Source organism: Schistocerca cancellata, chromosome 4, assembly GCF_023864275.1.
Source record: "Schistocerca cancellata isolate TAMUIC-IGC-003103 chromosome 4, iqSchCanc2.1, whole genome shotgun sequence".
Taxonomy (NCBI): domain Eukaryota; kingdom Metazoa; phylum Arthropoda; class Insecta; order Orthoptera; family Acrididae; genus Schistocerca; species Schistocerca cancellata.
This window is the reverse complement of record NC_064629.1, coordinates 724,285,308-724,304,006: the sequence shown is the minus strand read 5'-3', so window position 1 is coordinate 724,304,006 and position 18,699 is coordinate 724,285,308. Positions and strand designations below refer to the sequence as shown.

The window sequence follows — 18,699 nt, the reverse complement described above, 5'->3', positions numbered from 1 at the left end:
ATCAGGCCGTCAAGACACGATCTGCTTCGTAATGCAGTTGGTGAAAATAAAATTAGTCACGATAGTGCCCTAAGGCGAAAAAAATCTAACGGGACTGCGAGAGATGTGCACGCGCCCAAGCTTGGTGGGTGGTGCCATACGTAGTTGTGTTATCGCTTCGCACTGCCTCCCCTGCTGGAGCGTAACTGATAACATACCACTGTATCAACCGTAGGTCCTACGAGCCACGAAAACAGTACTGCTGTGTTGGTCAGCTGAGGGCCTCCACTGCCTTTTTCACGTATGCCCTTCAAGGTGTAACAGTTGCCATTCGATTTGCCCGGATTTATCACCCATAAACAAGCCCCAGTCTTACGTCATTTGGTATTTGGGCACGCCAGGTATGTTATAGTTATCCCGCATAAAACCATTGCTGCAAATAACACGCAAACAAAGCGAATAAATCGATTACTTCGCTGATGTTCCTCCCCTGTGCGTTATGTACACACGAACCGTGAGAGTAACTAAAACCGGGTAAGCACAGCAGGGTGGTCTCAGGTTTAAAATATATCCACAATTAAAAAAAAAATGTTCAAATGTGTGTGAAATCTTATGGGACTTAACTGCTAAGGTCATCAGTCCCCAACCTTACACAATACTTCACCTAAATTATCCTAAGGACCAACACACACACACACACACACACACACACACACACACACGCCCGAGAGAGGACTCGAACCTATGCCCGGACCAGCCGCACAGTCCATGACTGTAGCGCCGTATACCGCTCGGCTAATCCCGCACGGCTATCCACAATCCCATGTTCTCTGGGAGTCTATGGAAAACAAAAGTGAGTTACTACTGCGTGACACCTAGATTTGAAGGGCAATGGGTACAGTTGGTTTCACGCTGAAAAACATCGCTAACAGTACATAATAGCCGGCAGGAGTGGCCGAGCGGCTCTAGGCGCTACAGTCTGGAACCGCGCGACCGCTACGGTCGCAGGTTCGAATCCTGCCTCGGGAATGGATGTGTGTGATGTCCTTAGGTTAGTTAGGTTTAAGTAGTTCTAACTTCTAGGGGACTGATGACTTCAGAAGTTAAGTCCCATAGTGTTCAGAGCCATTTTAGTACATAATAAAAGATATGGCGCATGGTATGAAGCGAAACAAGGATTTAGATGAAACTTCCTGGCAGATTAAAACTGTGTGCCAGACACAGGACTGGCGGAATTGGAGCTGTGAGGACGGGTCGTGAGTCGTGGTTGGGTAGCTCAGATGGTAGAGCCCTTGCCCGCGAAAGGCAAAGGTTCCGAGTTCGAGTCTCAGTCCGGCACACAGTTTTAATATGCTAGTAAGTTTCATACCAGCGCACACTCCGCTGCAGAGTGAAAATTTCATTCTGGAAGGATTTAAATATCTGAAGGTAGGCACAGGTACCAGGAACCGAAAGTGGCACGAATAAGGAATAATCTTGGTAAAATTGCGCCTACTGGCACTTCATTTCGGCTACATTAATTCAGAGTGCCACAATGAACGAGATACAACTGAGCTCTTAACCCGACTATTAAACATGTGAATCAGTCACACTTCTGAAATTAAGCCATGTCACGCTCTTCACGTGATCGATCACAACCGTAGACTACCTGATAAAAAGTATCCCGAATGTAATTCAGAACTGGTCCCTGACCGTCACGAGACGAGGACCCGACGGTATAAAAGGGGGGCGGGAAGTATCGTGTCGTCAATAGAGAGGCAGTAATAGGGGAATCGGTCGGTCACGAGAGTTCTGTGACTTCGAACGTGGGCTTAAAAAATGGTTCAAATGGCTCTAAGCACTATGGGACTTAACATCTGAGGTCATCATTCCCCTAGACTTAGAACTACTTAAACTTAACTAATCTAAGGACATCACACACATCCATGCCCGAGGCAGGATTCGAACCTGCGACCGTAACAGCAGCGCGGTTCCGGACTGAAGCGCATAGAACTCTCGGCCACAGCGGCCGGCTGAACATTGGCTAATCATTGATGTCACCTGAGTAACAAATCCATCAGCGACATTTCACCCCTTACAAAGCTTCCCAGTTCGGCTGTTTGTGATGCAACTGAAATGGAAACGCGGAGGAACAACTAAAGCTAAACCAAGAACAAGCACACCTCACGTAATTACGAATTACTGCGGAGGGTGGTTGCACAAAATCGGATGTAATCAGTATAAGGAATCATTCGTGATTATCAAAGTGCTACCAGCGGTCTAGCTAGCACAGTCACCGTGCGTGAGGTACAACGGTCGAGCGGCTTCTCATAAGCCACACATTCCTGTAACAATGCGACGCCACTGGACATTAAATGACTAGAAACCAATAATAGAGTGATGAACCACGCTACACACTCTGGCAGTCTGATGGAAGAGTTCGGTTTGGCGAATGTCTGGAAAACGTTACCTGCTACGTACCATGCGTAGTACCAACAGCAAATTACGGAGGAAGTGGTGTTACAGTATGGGGATGTTTTTCGTAACTTACGGTATGATGCCTTTATCGCCCCTAAGAAAAGGTTAAATGCGGAAGGATGTTAACTCATTTTGCAGCATTGTGTACTGCAAATGGTACAGGAACAGTTCGGAGACGATAACTGACTTTACCAGTATGACAATGCATCCTGTCATAAAACAGTATCGGCCAAGCTATGACTTGTGGACAGTAACATTCCTAACATAGACTGGCTTGCCTGGAGTACCGACTTCAACCAAATGACACCGTTGGGATGAATTGGAACGTCGACTTCAAAAATGGTTCAAATGGCTATGAGTACAATGGGAGTCAACTTCTGAGGTCATCAGTCCCCTAGAACTTAGAACTACTTAAACCTAACTAACCTAAGGACATCACACACATTCATGCCCGAGGCAGGATTCGAACCTGCGACCGTAGCAGTCGCGCGGTTCCGGACTGAGCGCCTAGAACCGCTAGACCACCGCGGCCGGCCGGAACGTCGACTTCGCTCCAGGTCCCAGAGTCCAATTTCGGCTCTTGAGGAAGAATGGGCTGCCATTCCTTCTTCGACATTTAGACACCTCACTGAAAGTGTCCCTTACAGAGTTCAGGCCATCATAAAAGAGAGGGATGAACACATCCAACATTAATGTCCACTAATAATGTCCGGAGACTTTTAATCAGATAGGATATGCAAGAACGATCTTTGGTTTGCAAGAAGATTAGACAGTGAGGTTTGTTGGATTCTTAACAAATCGTTCAAATGGCTCTGAGCACAATGGGAGTCAATTTCAGAGGTCATCAGTCCCCTAGAACTTAGAACTACTTAAACCTAACTAACCTAAGGACATCACACACATCCATGCCCGAGGCAGGATTCGAACCTGCGACCGTAGAGGTCGTGCGGTTCCAGACTGTAGCACCTAGAACCGCTCGGCCACCCCGGCCGGCGATTGTTAACAAATCGGTGTAGTCCTACATAAACGTGTATGAGCTGTTAGCTCGATGGCGGTGTTCCATTTCACACCAAGCCTTTACTTTTTGCAGAAGAAACAACTAAAAAAAGTTACAGTAAGGCTTGTCGCTTATATGGAGAACTGTGTTGGTAACCTTGCCTTTTACCGGCTTTCACAGATTAATCGTAACAACCCTGCTGCTCGATACTTTACATTTCCGTGTCGCATCGAGAACGAACTACACGATGTTGCTAAAATGCATGAGCCAATTCTTGTTAACCGCTTCTACAGCAATGATTCATTCTAATCTTTTACTTATGAGACTCAACCATTCACCACTGTAACCAAAACTGACGTGTTAATTCTTCTTCCCAGTATCAGCTTCTTCGAACCACGCAGTCAGCGACTGCTTGCGAAGGTACCACAGTTTCGCTTGCATTTTACAAAAAGTTTATTAAACATGAACCTTTTGCCACCGTTATCCTCAATTTATTGCAGTGTAGTCGGGCTAGAAGTTTCGAAAGGTCTCATGTGTTTCAGGGCAGTGAACAGGCTGAGACCCTGATTATTGAATAACCTCGCCTTTATTCCAGTGCCGATATGGTAATCGTTAATGGTTCTTCAATAGAATAATACCTGTAACTACTACGCACGTAGTCCGTAATAGATGCGAAGTGTGTTGCCGATTTTTCTTCGTGACTTCGCAGCATGGACGAAGCACCAAAAAACTGGCACGTGGATAATCATTTCGTGTCTAGTACGACGTCGCTCCGCTGGTTTACCGTCTGCAGTAAGAGATTTCGAGTTTAATAGTGGTCATTCGCTCAGATTACGCTGCACCTACTGCGTATTATCCTTCCAGCACCAACTCCAGACGTAGCACCCGAGGAGCAAAATAAAAGCTTTAAAGACTGTCTCTTTAGACAGCTTCTACGTCGCAAAATGTCAAGAAAGGGTTGAAGGGGGAATTCGGCGTAAAGGGCTTTAATGAGATCTATGTCAGGAAAAAGGCTGTCTTCCTTCACGGTCTCCACAGTTTAACAGACGAGTAGTGTTTTGTATGTGCTATATGTCCTGAACGGAAGAAAGTTGTCAGCGGGAAAAAAGAAAAACGATGAGAGGGTGGGGAGGGGGGGAGGGGGGAGAACTACAGCAAGGAACAACTCTTCAATTATGTTCAGCGAAGTTCCCTCACGCCTGTAAATGTCGAGTACGAATGTAAATTATATTAAGGACGCGACAGAGTCTCGAAGGTGCTCGGCAAATTCCAGTGGCAGTCACTGCAAGAGAGGCGTTCCACATCACGGCATGGTCTACTGTTAAAATTCCGAAAATGGCTCTAAGCACTATGGGACTTAACACCTGAGGTGATCAGTCCCCTTGACTTAGAACTACTTAAACCTAACTAACCTAAGGACATCACACACAGCCATGCCCGAGGCGGGATTCGAACCCACGACCGTAGCAGCAGCGCGGTTCCGGAATGAAGCGCGTAGAACCGCTCATCCACAGCGGCCGGCTAAAATTCCGAGAACGTACTTTCCGAAACGAGTCAATCAACGCGGATCTCTTCCTCCTATGTGTATCTCGCTATAAAATGACGAAGAGCTCACACAGGCTTACCGGCAACAATCCTTCCCGCGAACCTTTCGCATGATAAATTCTAGAACACTTCAGTGGGCAGCCCGTCTGATGAGAATGAAAGAGGACCAAGTGGTTTCAAGAATATTCATGGAGAAATTATTTGGCAAGAGACCTAGGGGAGACCCAGAAACATATGGGCAAATGAAATTAAAACAATATGCCACAGGATGGGCATAAATAACCAACCAAAAAATGCTCCTTGCGGAGCACAAGAAAGGTGAAAATGCTTCTGTTTCAATTAAAAAACTGACTGCAAAGTAGGCTACCAGCTGCCTCATTCTATCTTCCTCAGCAACTTTAAAAATTTCCCTAACATTTTGGCATGCGAATATACTCATGCTCTTTTTAACATACAGCCCACCTCTTACTCCCACAAGCTCCTGTAACTGCAAATCACTCACACCCACTAGTCCGCCGCTGTAAGTCGTCATACTCATCCACTCCCAGTTGCCCTTTCTCGCTCACTCATTCAGAACAACTCATTGTCATTATTAGACCTCGTATTTTAGGTAAAAACCTATTTTGTTCTTCATTAAATAAAAGCAATAAAAGTTGTTCATACACGAATTACGCCAATTTATGATGGAAAACGTCAGTTTTATAGGACCTAAAAATACCTAATTTCAGGTTAATAGCTAACTGTAACTAAATTTTAAAAATCCAATCAAATAAAAATTTTTATTACTACCATTCTCTCGTGATCTTTCCAGCTAAGAATTACGCAAATATTTTATCAAAAATTGTAATTTTATAGTACATAAAATACCTAATTTCATGCTAGAACCTGGCTGTATCTAATTTTTAAAACTCCTGTGAAAATATGTATGAATAAAAGTACTCTTCTGGTCTTCCCGGCTACTTAGAAAACAGTAATTGAATGATAACTTGTTTGTTTGCATGCGTGAACGCTAAAGCCTGAGTCAGACGACGACAGCAGGCCGGCCGTGGTGACCGAGCGGTTCTAGGCGCTTCAGTCCGGAACCGCGCGACTGTTGCGGTCGCAGGTTCGAATCCTGGCTCAGGCATGGATGTGTGTCATGTCCTTAGGATAATTAGGTTTAAGTAGTTCTAAGTTCTAGGGGACTGATGACCTCAAATGTTAAGTCCCATAGTGCTCAGAGCCATTTGTACCATTTTCTCGACGACAGCACAATCCACGCTGTTGAAGCCCGACCTGCTCCGCAGAGCTTTCTCGCTCGCTGTGAACCGTCAAATGGGCCGGCAGGGTATTGAGGAGCCTTGTGATCTGCCTCCGGCGACTTCCTGCCCTGCCTGAACAGCCTCTTTAAAACACCTGCACTGTCTTCATTCAGTCGGTCAGCGTGGAGCTCGGATGTGGTGAAATATTTCACAGCGGCAGTGTATTTGTGGGAAGTCAAGCATGGCGAAAGTAGCCAGCTCCAAATCATTTCTGATTCGTCAGTGGTTAAAAGAATTTCCTGATTTCTCTACAGACGGAAGAGTTATTCACTGCAATGTGGGCAACAAAGACGCAGGTAAAGCGTTACGCTTTTATCTGTTACGCGCACTCAGAGAACGGTGATGACACTGTTTTTCCCGAGTTAACTTGGACCAAACACATACGAATGCAATAATATTGCTTCTAAACCCTTCTCGTACGTAAATTCTTCCAGAAAGTATTTCTCATTTCTTTTTGTTTCTCGGTACTTTCTGAACAGATGTCGCATTTAAGTCAGCATGTTGCGGGGATTAAACATCAAGAAAGTTAATAAACCATCTTGAAAGAAACGTTTGTAACTAAACCAAATGCAAGACACAAAAATGAATTTCATCTTGACTTGTGTCGAGCCATTGTTGCACAATACATACTATTCAATGCAGTTGAAAATAGCCAGTTCAAAAGTTTTCTAGAGATATACTGTCACCGCAGCAATCCATCAGAATCAACACTGCGAAAGAACTATTTAGATACTTTATATGAAAATACATTGAGCAGGATAGGTGAAGATTAGGCGATTGATATATGTGGAACGATGTCGATGAGACAACTGACTGACAAGGTCGATATGTGCTGAAGATATTGGGCGATAACGATGTTTCGTTCCTCAATGGTCGTTTCCTTCCCCTTGTGGCCCATTCTGCTGTTCCACGGTACCCACGTCCGACGTGTTGTTGCTTCACGGCCGCCACACGACTACACAAGTGTGGAATGCACTCCGGGGCTGCGTCAGCTGTTTGTTTGGTTGAAAGTAGTCCGCTGTACGAATACATTTTGCCCTGTCGTAGACTGTGCGGAGTGTAACATATTTTATTTTCCCAGAATAGATTCGTGGCATACGGGAAGCTTCGTTACCAAGAACACGGTTATCTGACGCTACATCATCGTGCTTATTCGCATCGGCGCTGTGAGTGATTTACTATCCCAACACACCATCGTAGTATGTCACCACCTACTGTATGAATACTTATTTCCATGACTGTATATACAGGGTGTTACAAAATGGTACGGCCAAACTTTCAGGAAAGATTCCTCACACACAAATAAAGAAAAGATGTTATGTGGACATGTGTCCGGAAACGCTTAATTTCCATGTTAGAGCTCATTTTAGTTTCGTCAGTATGTACTGTACTTCCTCGATTCACCGCCAGTTGGCCCAATTGAAGAAAGGTAATGTTGACTTCGGTGCTTGTGTTTACATGCGACTCATTGCTCTACAGTACTAGCATCAAGCACATCAGTATGTAGCATCAACAGGTTAGTGTTCATCACGAACGTGGTTTTGCAGTCAGTGCAATGTTTACAAACGCGTAGTTGGCAGATGCCCATTTGATGTATGGATTAGAACGGGGCAATAGCCGTGGCGCGGTACGTTTGTATCGAGACAGATTTACAGAACGAAGGTGTCCCGACTGGAAGACGTTCGAAGAAATTGATCGGCGTCTTAGGGAGCACGGAACATTCCAGCCTATAAGTCGCGACTGGGGGAGACCTAGAACGACGAGGACACCTGCAATGGACGAGGCAATTCTTCGTGCAATTGACGATAACCCTAATGTCAGCGTAAGAGAAGTTGCTGCTGTACAAGGTAACGTTGACCACGTCACTGTATGGAGAGTGCTACGGGAGAACCAGTTGTTTCCGTGCCATGTACAGCGTGTGCAGGCACTATCAGCAGCTGATTGGCCTCCACGGGTACACTTCTGCGAATGGTTCATCCAACAATGTGTCAATCCTCATTTCAGTGCAAATGTTCTCTTCACGGATGAGGCTTCATTCCAACGTGATCAAATTGTAAATTTTCACAATCGACATGTGTGGGCTGACGAGAATCCGCACGCAGTTGTGCTATCACGTCATCAACACAGATTTTCTGTGAACGTTTGGGCAGGCATTGTTGGTGATGTCTTGATTGGGCCCCATGTTCTTCCACCTACGCTCAATGGAGAACGTTATCATGATTTCATACGGGATACTCTACCTGTGCTGCTAGTACACGTGCCTTTACAAGTACGACACAACATGTGGTTCACGCACGATGGAGCTCCTGCACATGTCAGTCGAAGTGTTAGTACGCTTCTCAACAACAGATTCGGTGACCGATGGATTGGTAGAGGCGGACCAATTCCATGGCCTCCACGCTCTCCTGACCTCAACCCTCTTGACTTTCATTTATGGGGGCATTTGAAAGCTCTTGTCTACGCAACCCCGGTACCAAATGTAGAGACTCTTCGTGCTCGTATTGTGGACGGCTGTGATACAATACGCCTTTCTCCAGGGCTGCATCAGTGCATCCGGGATTCCATGCGACGGAGGGTGGATGCATGTATCCTTGCTAACGGAGGACATTTTGAACATTTCCTGTAACAAAGCGTTTGAAGTCACGCTGGTACGTTCTGTTGCTGTGTGTTTCCATTCCATGATTTAATGTGATTTGAAGAGAGGTAATAAAATGAGCTCTAACATGGAAAGTAAGCGTTTCCGGACACATGTCCACATAACATATTTTCTTTCTTTGTGTGTGAGGAATGTTTCCTGGAAGTTTGGCCGTACCTTTTTGTAACACCCTGTATAATGGGGCGAAAGAGGGCGGCGGCTCACCGGTTTTTTCGCTGATCATGAGGAAGCTGCGGCGCACATCCCCGTAGGCGGCGACGAGCGCGTGGAACTGGGCGTCGGTGTAGTGCAGGGGGAGCCTGGCGACGCAGAGCATCATCTCGGTGGGTGTGGGCGCGACGGGCACGCGCTGCCCCCGCAGCAGGAAGACGCGCTCGCGCTCCCAGTCCTCCAGCAGGTCCGGCTCGTCCAGCGACGCGCGCGCCACACCGGAGCCCAGCCCGCTCTGCAGCTGCACCGAAGACACCGGCAGCTCCGACAGCAGCTCGCGGATCTCCTGCGGGAACAAAACAAAACACGTACACACTCAGCGGCTCCTTGTCTGTCTGTCTTGTACAAATTTTGCAACTGATTTTAAACTAACTTTCCAATGAGCTCGAGACTTAGCTCAGAACTGGATGAATGTACAATATTAACACTCTTTCTTACCTATCTGTTCGGTAGGGGTGGAGATGGCGAGTGGGGAGCAGAGAAGTTTCGTAAGGCTCGGGATCTCGGCTGTCCCGCAAGACTGGAGTGTTGTGTGGGTAGTATCTGAATGCGTTCCTGATGGTATGTGAGCGGACGAACACGGCTGAGCGTAAAAAACGAGGGGGAGGGGGGGGGGGAGATAAGGCAGAGGAGGAGATGTGTACAATGTATGTGACATTCACATACATAGGCAGAGTCACGGGTAAAATTCTAGTATGTAAGTAAGAATTTAAAAATTGATCGTCAAATTGTTTAAAATACGTTGAAAAATTTCAGTACACAAAACTAAAAAGTAGAAAATATTTAAATAAAATTAAGTTTTTATAATATGTTTTTCAATCGTACTAGAAAGTTTAAAAGTAATTTCTCGTAGCCTCATACAGATAGCCCTGAAAATTTGAGGTTGTGAGTTTTTAACAACTTTGACAATACTAATAAGATTTGTAAGGAAAAACATGGGGCGCATGCAACAGGTAATAGGAGTTGAACTATACACGCATCAGTTGTATACTGCAAGCATCCCACGTTTTCGTTTATAAAATCTTGTAGCTATTAAAAATTCACCACCACCAATTCTCCAGACTTGTAAGGGTTTAGGAATCTGTATGGGATCAGCACTTCAGATAGGGCCTGCAATTTGTATGGGATTAAAATTACTTTGCGACTGACATATTGTAATGTTGAAGAGAGGGAGAGGGAGAGGGGGGGGGGAGAGAGAGAGAGAGAGAGAGAGAGAGAGAGAGAGAGAGAGAGAGAGAGAGAGAGAGAGAGAGAGAGGGGGGGGGAGGGAAGAGGAAGAGAGGGGGGAAGAGGAAGAGAGGGGGGAAGAGGAAGAGAGGGGGGAAGAGGAAGAGAGGGGGGAAGAGGAAGAGAGGGGGGAAGAGGAAGAGAGGGGGGAAGAGGAAGAGAGGGGGGAAGAGGAAGAGAGGGGGGAAGAGGAAGAGAGGGGGGAAGAGGAAGAGAGGGGGGAAGAGGAAGAGAGGGGGGAAGAGGAAGAGAGGGGGGAAGAGGAATTGAGAGGAGGGAGAGAGAGGGGGAGGGAGAGAGAGGGGGAGGGAGAGAGGGGGGAGAGGGAGAGGGGGCGAGGGAGAGAGAGGGGCGAGGGAGAGAGAGGGGAGGGGGGGGAGAGAGGAGGAGGAGGAGAGAGAGGGGGAGGGGGAGAGAGAGGGGGAGGGGGAGAGAGAGGGGGAGGGGGAGAGAGAGGGGGAGGGGGAGAGAGAGGGGGAGGGGGAGAGAGAGGGGGAGAGGGGGGAGGGGAGAGAGGGGGAGGGAGAGAGAGGGGGGAGGGAGAGAGAGGGGGGAGGGAGAGAGAGGGGGGAGGGAGAGAGGGGGGAGAAGGCGTGTTGCCGGCGTGCAGCCAGCGAAATTTTACAAGGCGCTGCATGCAACCTACAAAACAGGCAACACTGTGAGCACGTGGCTCTCGAGAAAGAACTACCATTGGGTGGTTCACAGCCGCAGCTGCAGTCCTACAATCTACTGAAGATATGTGATTTTCATTGTACTGTGTGTTTCTTGAATAATAATCCTCTCTAAAAGTGTGTCGTACCACATATTATTGCAACCTGGACTCCTTCGGCTCCTATCAACTCGGCCTCCTACTTATTTGCATTTAGTAACGAGCTGAAAACACCCACGCGTTTTGTGCCTCTAAACAGTGAGACACAATAGAACAAACCGTGGGGAAATCTACATCTACATAATTACTCTGCAATTCACATTTAAGTGCTTGGCAGAGGGTTCATCGAACCACAATCATACTATCTCTCTACCATTCCACTCCCGACCAGCGCGCGGGAAAGACGAACACCTAAACCTTTCTGTTCGAGCTCTGATTTCTCTTATTTTGTTTTGATGATCATTCCTACCTATGTAGGTTGGGCTCAACAAAATATTTTCGCATTCGGAAGAGAAAGTTGGTGACTGAAATTTCGTAAATAGATCTCGCCGCGACGAAAAACGTCTTTGCTTTAATGACTTCCAGCCCAACTCGCGTATCATACCTGCCACACACTCTCCCCTATTATGTGATAATACGAAACGAGCTGCCCTTTTTTGCACCCATTCGATGTCATCCGTCAATCCCACCTGGTAAGGATCCCACACCGCGCAGCAATATTCTAACAAAGGACGAACGTGTGTAGTGTAAGCTGTCTCTTTAGTGGACTTGTTGCATCTTCTAAGTGTCCTGCCAATGAAACGCAACCTTTGGCTCGCCTTCCCCACAATATTATCTATGTGGTCTTTCCAACTGAATTTGTTGGTAATTGTAACACCCAGGTACTTAGTTGAATTGACAGCCTTGAGAATTGTACTATTTGTCGAGTAATCGAATTCCAACGGATTTCTTTTGGAACTCATGTGGATCACCTCACACTTTTCGTTATTTAGCGTCAACTGCCACCTGCCACACCATACAGAAATCTTTTCTAATTCGCTTTGCAACTGATACTGGTCCTCGGATGACCTTACTAGACGGTAAATTACAGCATCATCTGCGAACAACCTAAGAGAGCTGCTCAGATTTTCACCCAGGTCATTTATATAGATCAGGAACAGCAGAGGTCCCAGGACGCTTCCCTGGTTCAATTGGCTCTGAGCACTATGGGACTTAACTTCTGAGGTCATCAGTCCCCTAGAACTTAGAACTACTTAAACCTAACTAACCCAAGGACATCACACACATCCATGCCCGAGGCAGGATTCGAACCTGCGACCGTAGCGGTCGCGCGGTTCCAGACTGTAGCGCCTAGAACCGCTCGGCCACTCCGGCCGGCCCGTGGGGACATTTACGCGCACAATACAACAGTAAAATCACGTTATTCAACGAACGAGATCTCCATATTTTGTACCAAATTTTCTCCCTAGCAACAGTAAGTAAATAATCCTGTACGTTTTGCACAGGTGACGCAGTGCAGAGGAACCGCCGCACTATGGAAGCGTTAGCCGCTGCCTTCGGCACGTTATGCACAGTGGTGGGCGTCGGTCCCCGGGTCCGGTGGTAACAGGCGGACGGCGGTAAGATCTGTACGGCGCGATTATTCTAATTGCGGCTCTCCGGACGAGAAGCTGGCGGTCATTCGCCCCAGTTGGCTGGCGCCCGTATGCACCCTGGCCGCCGCGCACTGCCAATTAAACGTAGCGGATTCCTGGCGAGCCGACTCTGCGTCCTATGGCTGCCAAGGGGCACCGATGTCTCGTTTCCTCACCTCCTCCCCCTCTCTCTTTCGTCGGCTGCCACCACAACAACCTCCATCGACGACCAGCGAGGCGAATAACTGTCATTCGACTACCTTCCGATAAAGTTGTACACGTTCAAATAACTTACGGGTTTGCTGCCAGGCGACGTCGTCGAACACCGCCGATATTTCGGCAGGAGCACACCCTGCCATTCTCAAGGCACAAACGCAGGGAAGAAGAAATGTGCAAGCAAATTTAATACCTCGGTTCACAGAGGAGAAACAAGGAAGACACCACACACAGAACACACACACATAAAGATAACCAACATCAGAAATATCGATAGTTATTATTAATCAACAGGTGAGGTAGCACTAATTCTGTCCCTCTGTTTTTTGATGAGAGACAGAGCCGGATTCCAAGCAGCATTTAAACAAAATCCACCATCTCTGTTAATAAGGCTGCTTGATAGTCTGATTTCAACAGCTTCCTTAATAACACTATCCCAATAGCTGGACGTGCAAGCCAGAATCTCCGTGCCGGCCGCGGTGGTCTCGCGGTTCTAGGCGCTCAGTCCGGAGCCGCGCGACTGCTACGGTCGCAGGTTCGAATCCTGCCTCGGGCATGGATGTGTGTGATGTCCTTAGGTTAATTAGGTTTAAGTAGTTCTAAGTTCAAGGGACTGATGACCACAGAAGTTAAGTCCCATAGTGCTCAGAGGCATTTGAACCAGAATCTCCGTGTTGTTGTATTCCATAGGATGACCGGTGTCAAGGCAATGTTCTGCAATAGCGGATTTGCTCGGCTGTTGCAAGCGTGTGTGACGGTTATGTTCAATACACCGGTCTTCCACAGTCCTGATTGTCTGACCAATATATGACATGTTGATTAATAGTAACTATCGATATTTCTGATGTTGCTTATCTTTGTTTGTGTTGACACTTGTTCTGTGTGTGTGGTGTCTTCCCTGTTTCTCCTCTGTGAACCGAGGTATTAAATTTGCTTGCACATTTCTTCTTCCTTGCATTTGTGCCTTGAGAATGGCAGGGTGTGCTCCTGCCGAAATATCGGCGGTGTTCGACGACGCCACCCGGCAGCGAATCCGTAAGTTATTTGAACATTCAATTCGCCAGGAAAAGTTAAGGTCTCACAAAGTTGTACACGTTCAACGTCCAAAATAAAATCATGTACAGAAATTACAAAAAACGTCAGGAGAGAGAATAAGCTCTGACTCGAGTATTATAAACTTCTGTGTCCCACAGGGATCCACACTTGGCCCATTGCTCTTAATTTAACACAAGACACATCCTACGCACAGTGAATTATGACAATGTTGCTACTCATGCAAATGATACTCAACTCTACTATTCAAGGATAACGACGCGGAAAAACTGGAACTAAAAGCAAACTTGATAGAAAATAATGCTACCCAAAGGTCTCCTGAAATAGATTTGCATAATAACATTACTGAAACACATTCTTTAAATTTCAAACTAAAAAACAAACACAATGAAGGTATCAGCATTTGCGCAGATGAGCGCATAGCAGGAAACTGCTCATACAAACAATTTTTTTGGATCAGGGATGGTGAAAATTTAAGGAGGGAAGAGAGAGGAGGAGGAGGTGGTTCAAATGGCTCTGAGCACTATAGGACTTAACATCTGAGGTCATCAGTCCCCTAGAACTCAGAACTACTTAAGCCTAACTAACCTAAGGACATCACACACATCCATGCCCGAGACAGGATTCGAACCTGCGACCGTAGCGGTCGCGCGGTTCCAGACTAAAGCCCCTTTTTTTTCGTTCGTTGTATCTGCTCGTCGCAGACGTAGCAAGACACCCGTTTCAGTTCGCCGTTGGTCCATTAACTCAGGGTTTTTTAATTACAGAGGGCAGCTAACCCTCTGACCGAACACGCTGAGTTACCGTGCCGGCTATTCTCATTTCGTTCACTTTCGTTCGTTGCATCTGCTAGGGGCGGACGTCGTAAGACATCCGTTTAAGTTCGTTGTTGATCGATTAACTCAGTTTTTTTATTACAGAGGGCAGCTAACCCTCTGACCGAACACGCTGAGCTACCGTGCCGGCGGTTTTTTTTTTTTTTTTTTTTTTGTTCGATATAGTTCGTTGCGTTTGGTCGGGGCGGACGTCACAAGACATCCGTTCAAATTGATCGTTGGTTCCTTGACTCAGTTTTCTTATTACAAAGAGCACGCAGCCCTCTGACCGAACACGCTGAGCTACCGTGCCGGCTGTTAGTGGGAGTCTATGCCTATTATCTATTATCGTATTAATGTCGTGGTAAGCTCCGAACTCAAATGGATCACTCTCTGTTGGATGCACTATCAGCATCACCAAAACAAAAGACGCTCTTTAGTTGGTATCACTCCAGAGTGTTCAACTGCCAGTATGGAACATGATCAGACACGTGACAGCCGATCTTGCCAATAAACGCCAGCGCGACCAAAACTAGCGTACTGCGATCATATGAACTGCGTACTACACTAATTTAAAACATCAAATGTTACAGCGAACATCAACGACGATGATTCGTTGATAAAATAGAATATTAAGGTGAAATGAGATACAACAGCTCCTTGTACATTTTTTTTTCACCGTTAGCACGAAACACTGTAAGACTTATTAATTAAGCAGACTCTCTTCTTTTCCGAAAGCTAATGAAGTTCGAAGAGAAAATTATTTAAAAGCAAGCTGCAAGAAAGAACAACCAATTACACAAGTGACGGGGAAATTTACACTTGACCAACAGTTATTGTTATTTCTTGTTTAAATAAAGCTTCATCTTCAAAGGCAGAGAGCTTGCAGTAGCAAACATCGGATTTCGAACCCCTCTGCGTTGTTGGCAATTACTTGACATCAAGAAACATCAAAAAATGGTTGAAATGGCTCTGAGCACTATGGGACTTAACATCTGTGGTCATCACTCCCCTAGAACTTAGAACTACTTAAACCTAACTAACCTAAGGACATCACACACATCCATGCCCGATGCAGGATTCGAACCTGCGACCGTAGCGTAGGTTCCAGACTGAAGCGCCTAGAACCGCACGGCCACACAGGCCGGCCCAAGAAACATCGTTTTGTCTACAGTACTGAGTCTGTGATCACTGTTCACTTATATAAAAGTTTTTACCATCAATATTGTGCTTTGAGGTATCCGATGAGAAATTTATTGCAAGCCTAGCGGGACGGCATGTTACAGATGCAAGAACTGTAGGAGCTTCTACTGAAAGCTTCATATGACGAGTGCGGTTATGTGAAGAGTTATTGCTGCATTTCCATTGCGCTACATTTAAGAATATGAAGGCGTTAAAGCTTACATAGCGGAACCGGTTCGTGCTCCAAATATACCCCTCTTCTCCAACAAGTCTTTGTTTTGTTGTGTTTTATAGCAGACTGACGTTAGAAAAAGTGTATGAAACCTCCCGAGTCAGCAATTACGTTGAAGATAATGTTAGTGGACCGGGTGAAAGGGATTGGCTAAGAGAAGAACTCGTATAACAAGTAACTAGTACTTACTATAGACAGACACGTCCTTTCTCATTGCTTAATATTGACACACTTCGTCCGCCACTGTTACAAGGTACGAGATCTGTGTACAGGGCTCGCTTCAGCAGTTAGATAGGTGACAGCATATTCCCCACTGGAGACTGAAATCCATATCTACAGTTTTAGTACCTGAATCTTGTCTCATCAGAGCCTGCTCCACCACTGGCAATTAGCATTTTGTACCGTCCCCCCCCCCCCCCCAAAAAAAGGTGTGTGTGCAAAGTTCGGGTTCGTACTCCTGATTGATTGTGAAAACGTCCGGATAAGACCATTGCAAGTGTTTCGTTTTAATATGTGATTTAATTATCACTCTCTTTAATACAATGGTTACAGAGAGTAGTATAATGGTTACAGAATAGATGAATCGTGAGTTTAGACTGTCATTGGCTCCTGTATGCAGAGTGGGCCAGCTACGTAATCGCTTTGCGCGGTTTATCCATTTCCTTTTCGACACTGCCGTAGCTCTCGCATTCGCTAAGCACAGGCTTTTTACATTCCTTCGACGCGAACTTTACTTTGACTTGCGTTAACTCTAATTGCGAGCAAACTTTCAATTTAATTCTAATTTTCACTTCTATTGCGGCGTAAATTTTTATTGTCTCATTTTGGGTCATAACAGTGCCATGCAAGCTCTCCACAATGATATACGAATCAATGTTCTAAATAAAAGCGTTTCCACAAAGCTAACTCGTAACGATCACGCGCAAGCGCCTACACTCGTGTGATGACGCCACAGAACAACAACAACAACAACAACAACACTGCGCTACAAACACGTACAGATATGATCTAACCGTTGTGGGCGCAGCCACTGTTTACGCAATATTTGCCTCGTAGTTATTAAAAAAGATTCAATTCAGTAGTTACAAAGCTGTCACACACGAAAGCTCGACAGACTGACGAATAGATGGTTTCACTTCAAAAGAAGGGAAAAAAAGTATTCCAGTAAATGGAGCGCCCTCATTTCACTGCTGCACACAAATCTCCATTCGCTGATTAATTACCTACAGAGTCCGGATGGTGTGTTCAGGCATAGTACTCATGTGTTTCTTCCGATGATTACGTCTATGTTCCAGCGGTTTTGTTAGTTGAATAATGTAGTTACTTTGACTTGTCATACGAGATTATGTCAGTGTTTCTCGGAGGGTGTTCGGTGGTGTACATAACGGATAGGACATTACGGCGTTTTGTTTTGTGCCCCACGAAAAGACGTCAGCAGTCAGGGACAGTATAACCACATGCATTTATCGAGAACCGTAAAACAGTACCGTAACCATGAAAGCTGATGTAAGAGTCGTACATTTACACACAACTACTGAATTGCTGCGTGGTCGTCTAGGGTGACCAACAGTATTGTGGTATTGTGCGACTCATCCGAGAATAATGCGACGCCGAGTTATTAAATGAGACCAGCGCAAGGAACGCACTGTGCTATTGTTGTGGTCTTCAGTCCTGAGATGATGCAGCTCTCCATGCTACCCTATCCTGTGCAAGCTTCTTCATATCCCAGTACTTACTGCAACCCACATCCTTCTGAATCTGCTTAGTGTATTCATCTCTTGGTCTCCCTCTACGATTTTTACCCTCCAAGCTGCCCTCCAATGCTAAATTTGTGATCCCTTGATGCCTCAGAACATGTCCTACTAACCGGTACCTTCTTTTTGTCAAGTTGTGCCACATACTTCTCTTCTCCCCAATTCTATTCAATACTTCATCATCATGATCTACCCATCTAATCTTCAGCGTTCTTCTGTAGCACCACATTTCGAAAGCTTCTATTCTCTCCCTTCCAAACTACTTATCGTCCACGTTTCACTTCCATACATGGCTACACTCCATGCAAATACTTTCAAAAATGACTTCCTGACACTTAAATCTATACTCGATGTTAACAAATTTCTCTTCTTCAGAAACGCTTTCCTTCCCATTGCCCGTCTACATTTTATATCCTCTCTACTTCGACCATCATCAGTTATTTTGCTCCCCAAATAGCAAAACTCCTTTACTACTTTAAGTGTCTCATTTCCTAATCTAATTCCCTCAGCATCACCCGACTCAATTCGACCACATTCCATTATCCTCGTTTTGCTTTTGTTGATGTTCATCTTATATCTTCCTTTCAAGACACTGTCCATTCCGTTCAACTGCTCTTCCAAGTCCTTTGCTGTCTCTGATAGAATTACAATGTCATCGGCGAACCTCAAAGTTTTTATTTCTTCTCCATGGATTTTAATACCTACTCCGAATTTTTCTGGATATGATTCCATTATTTTTCTGTGCACCCCAATCGTCCCCACTAAACTGAGGCATAATGGTTAAGACAC

The 18,699-nt window shown here is 45.8% G+C and overlaps 1 protein-coding gene across 2 annotated transcripts in view; it reads right to left on the bottom strand.

Annotated features, from left to right (window-relative positions):
• LOC126183786 (ribonucleoprotein PTB-binding 1-like) overlaps positions 1–18,699 on the bottom strand; it is a 362,605-nt gene that overhangs the window by 93,869 nt on the left and 250,037 nt on the right. For both annotated transcript variants that reach the window (XM_049926024.1, XM_049926025.1), the window contains exon 2: positions 9,140–9,431. In XM_049926024.1, coding sequence (XP_049781981.1) covers positions 9,140–9,431 — 292 coding nt within the window. The remainder of the gene's footprint in view (positions 1–9,139; positions 9,432–18,699) is intronic.